Raw genomic sequence first — 4,481 nt, 5'->3', positions numbered from 1 at the left:
ACGTTTATAAAAACAAACCTTTGCGCCGGTCAAACTGAAGGTCACATCGCTACAGAAAGTAAACGAAGTATAATAAACAATTTAAAAAACAGTCTCCACTTATCGAAGATTGGCTAATAATACAAACAGACAGATAGACAGACAGATCTTCTTAAAAATATTTTAATTTTATTGTTTGTTCAGCCACAAAATTTTTCTTAATGTAAAAAAAATATGTATTTTGTAGAATTTCTTATTTAATAATCCAATGTAAATATGTATCATCTTTAATTAGTTATTTTTTACCACTCACGGGGTAAACTTAATTGAACTTATAGGTAGAACGAATAATAATTTTTAATTATTAACGAGATTGAGGCCAAAAACATCCATATTTACTGTGTTAGCTTTATTAAAAAATCAATTGTCCTTCAACTTTGCTAGATACGATGCGACACGCTGGGACATTTTGTCCTAGTAAGAATAAGTGCAATCAATATTTTACCTTAATCATATTAACGCACGCTACTTTTAATGGATAGCTTAAATGATTCTTGGTTCTTTATGAACACAAAACCATTTAATGAAAAAAACATGTGAATTACAAGCTTAAAGCAGACAGTGACTTATGTCAATTAAACATTAGATATTTATGAAAATGAGATTGTTTTTAGGAACCTGTTTCCACAATTTCGGAAAGAGTTAGTAAGTAAAAGAATTGCGATTTAAGGTGTTTAAGTTTTAAAAATTTTAAAAAGTGTGTAGACGTTAACCGACTTCAAAAAAGGAAAAGGTTTTAAATTCGATTGTATGTTTTTTTTTGTATGTTTGTTACGCGATTACTCTGTTAATTATGAATTGATTTCCATGATTCTTTTTTGTTTGGTAGGTTCAGAGGTCCCATGTAAACTTTATCGAAAATGATTTAGTGTTTTTTGAAAAATCAACAAACACAAAATAAATACACACTAAAAATTGANAGGTATTAGAAAGAATAGGAGAACAGAGGACTCTATGGAAGTCAATAAAAAATAGGCGAGATAGGTTGGTAGGACACCTTCTCAGGCATGAAGGTCTATACAGAGACATATTAGAGGCAAAAACAGGAGTTAAGAGGGGTAGAGGTAGACCTAGATTAGATTACTGTTCACAAATAGTTAAGGATGTGGGCTGTTCTAGTTTTAGGGAAATGCGAAATTTAGCTCAGGATAGGAAACAGTGGAGGTGCGTGTCCAACCAGTCTAAGGACTGACGACCTTATGATGATGATGATGAATTAGAAAAAGAAGCATCGTATGGACAAAGTCAATTATTAACATCACAAATATTCTTACAATAGTGTATAATAAGATTTACATTTTTCTCTAGTTGGAAAAACTCACATATTCTCTGAACCATCTAAAGTGGTGGCTCATGCAATAAAAAAATAGACCGTCTTTGCTCATGCCTAAGTGTAATTATAACTTTATAGCACTATTCAAATGAAACACGTTTTATATTCTGTTATGTACATTTGCCTACAAAGCTAAAAAAAGTTTGAAAACTTTCAGAAGGGTGTATTCAAACGAACCTCACCACTCTGTTTTATCGAAATATGGGAGATGGGCAGTTAGTACAACACTTTTTGTTGAATTTCAGCTGCAAAGATAAACTCAGTAAGGGTTTTTGTTCTTTGACATTGTCACTAAATAAAATTCGAGCGATCCTCCTTATTTCTGCGGATTTTAGCCATTCGACAAAATAGTCTTATAAGTCTTCCTGAAGTTTTATTACTTCAACCACCACTTTAGATGGTTCAGAGTTTATAATACTTAATTACTACCTGCTTGTAATATTTGAATTGTATTTTGGAAAGTAGTTCTTATTGGCTATGTTATAATTAATGCAGTCTTACTTTATTAATCATCATTTTCGTATGTTATTTTGAAATTTTGAAACTGTTTTTTTTTTTTTTTTTTACAACTGAGAAATATGGTTCTTGTCATTTTTTCGAGTAAAAACGTGGCGTCTATTAATAGTATAAAAATTATATTGTTGTTTTCCTGTGCTTGCGTGTACGTCCGTGACTGTTTTTAGAATTGTTTTTCCTGTGTGGCAATTGAAAATCGTATTCCGATAATGCATATTATCGTTTATTCTGCATGATACAGCATTAATGTCCGTTTGCAATCACTTAATAGGCACCTAAAGGCTTTGCGTGAATTAATATTAATTTGTTAATGAGTTGTGGGCGGAGACCTTCCAAAAAATTTTCGTCAAACAATGTAAGTAAAGTGTTTGAAAATATGGAGCAACTTAAATAATTGAAGATACTTGTACTAATTACATGCGATTCAAACAGTAGGTACTAAATAATAGTTATATAATTATGAAGTTGATTTTGTAACAAATTTGATTTTACACTTGATTAATAGCTTTTTGGTTTACTCTTTGGATTTGAATCCACTAAATGAGGGTTAAAGGTAAAATGAAGGTACAGCCCTTGTGGAAATATATCTTAAATATTTTACGAGTAAACTACAACTTTCTACGAAAAACTACAACACTTAATGATTCTCTACAACTTGGTCCTACCTTTATTATGTTTAAGCACTACAACTTTTTACAAGAATGTATACGGCGCTGATTGGGACAATTTTTTATAACTAAATTTAATCTATTTTCCTCCTAGACACTAATACAATTATTTTTAAAAACTACTGCTCGTACCTTTACTTAGATCGAAAGGTTTTAAACCTATCTATTATATTTATATAAAAAAAACTATATGAGGAACTACAACGAAGGATTACGGCTACGATTCTTTACATTTTTATAAGAAACGTTAAAAGTTGTCGAATATCATTTAATGTTGTAGTATTCCATGAGGAACCACAACAAATTACGTTTTCCAATTGAACATTAATATATTGTTGTTGAAAATTTTTGTTTATTATTATAACCTTCTGCAGTTTATGACGTGGAATAAAATGGACTTTCAATTTTTCGTAGAAAGTTGTAGAATTTTGTAATTATGAGTTACAACTCTCTACAATTTTCTACAACAACGAAAAAAATTGCTGATTGTTGTATAAAAGCGTAGTTTGTTGTAGATATATTTCCACCAGGGAAAACCTTACATTTAAGTTCGGGTTTGTTCCCTCAGGATGAGCATCGGACCCCCCCCCCCTCTTAATTGAGTGATTTTTTTAGATTCTTAGTTCAAATTCTTTCAAATGGTTGACCCATTTTAGCAACAAATACTGAATTTGTAGCTTTACTTAGGTTATGGCAGATCACCCTTTCCCCGTAGAGGTTTCCCCTGGATCCCTCTCATCGATTAATCTCTTAATACAGTATGTAATGTTGAAATTGCTCAAAGGTCAACTTATTCTCTGTGCGATGGAAGTGGTATCATATTATTCTTTTCCACAATTTTAGCTTTAAGTGCAAAACACTGAGTTGTTGAGTTTTAAATTTTCCCTTTAGAACCCCACAACTGTTTGAAAGTTCTCGTGTTTGCGGTTTATAATTCAAATAATTTTTAACACTCGTACCTAATCACAAAACGTGATCTTAAATACATTAATCTACTATCAGGAGTTGACCCTAATTTGGGTTTTGAACGTCTGTTTGTAATTTGACATTATAATAGATGAGAATGAATTGGCAGTTTTCTCTATAAAAGAAATTAGGTGAATCGATTGAATGCAAGTTTTTCAAACTCATTTCTGTTCCGTGTCAGTGCCCCATTTTGCTAATGCGACTAATGTAATGAGAAGCTAAGGGGCTAAACCTGAGATTTTAGAGTGTTTTATAAATGTATCGATTAGAGGCACGAAGATGTCTTATTTAAGAAAAAAGGTAAAATTGGAACAGTGAAAGTTCAGTTCACAATACGATTATTTTTACTTTAAGGGCATTTCACTATGCTACTGCAAATTTAGGTACCACTTGAAACACTAAGGCTACCAACAAATAAATAAAACACTCGGTTTAAGTTTTGTTAAAGGAATTTGTTAACGATTGTTGAAGGAACTATGGGTCGTAATTAGGGTTGCCACCTTTTAAGGCTTTACTTAAAGTATTTCTCGACTAAAAGGTTCAAAAAAAAAGTAATCAGCATAAAAATAAAGTATTTTTTTTTGTTTTTAAACATATTTTTTCTTACACCTAGCAGCCAGTAACAAATTGCTGTCGCTCTTAAATACATTAATAGCCTCTAAACATGGCAAACAAAGATTTAAGCAAACTAAAAGTTCTTTTCTATAAATGCTGAAGTGACCGGAACGGACAGCAAAAGTGACACAACCTTGAACAGATATGGGAAATCAGGTTATTCCGTAAATATGGCTTGCTATTTTTTCTGTGCAATATTATTGATGTAAAAATACTCTGAATTTCGAATAATCGCTTACAAAATTACGATGTTTACTTAAGGCCTTAAATAAAGTATTTTTGCGTACTTTATGTGTCTTGTAAAGTATAACGTACGCACAGTCGAAATAGAGTACAATACTTTA

The 4,481-nt window shown here is 31.3% G+C and overlaps 1 protein-coding gene across 4 annotated transcripts in view; it reads left to right on the top strand.

Annotated features, from left to right (window-relative positions):
- Positions 1-4,481, top strand: part of LOC108736173 (phospholipase D3) — a 21,462-nt gene that overhangs the window by 9,061 nt on the left and 7,920 nt on the right. Inside the window, exon 1 of one of the 4 annotated variants that reach the window (XM_025981401.1) lies at positions 2,120-2,243. The exons of the other annotated variants lie outside the window; for them this stretch is intronic. Within the exon in view, the coding sequence (XP_025837186.1) occupies positions 2,199-2,243 (45 nt within the window). The 5' untranslated portion in view covers positions 2,120-2,198. Of the gene's footprint in view, positions 1-2,119; positions 2,244-4,481 lie in introns of those variants that run through there. 4 annotated transcript variants of the gene reach the window in all.

The sequence above is a fragment of the Agrilus planipennis genome, unplaced genomic scaffold (assembly GCF_000699045.2).
Source record: "Agrilus planipennis isolate EAB-ADULT unplaced genomic scaffold, Apla_2.0 scaffold100, whole genome shotgun sequence".
NCBI classification, from domain to species: Eukaryota; Metazoa; Arthropoda; class Insecta; order Coleoptera; family Buprestidae; genus Agrilus; species Agrilus planipennis.
The sequence above is the reverse complement of the archived record's forward strand: the minus strand, read 5'-3'. Positions and strand labels throughout refer to the sequence as shown.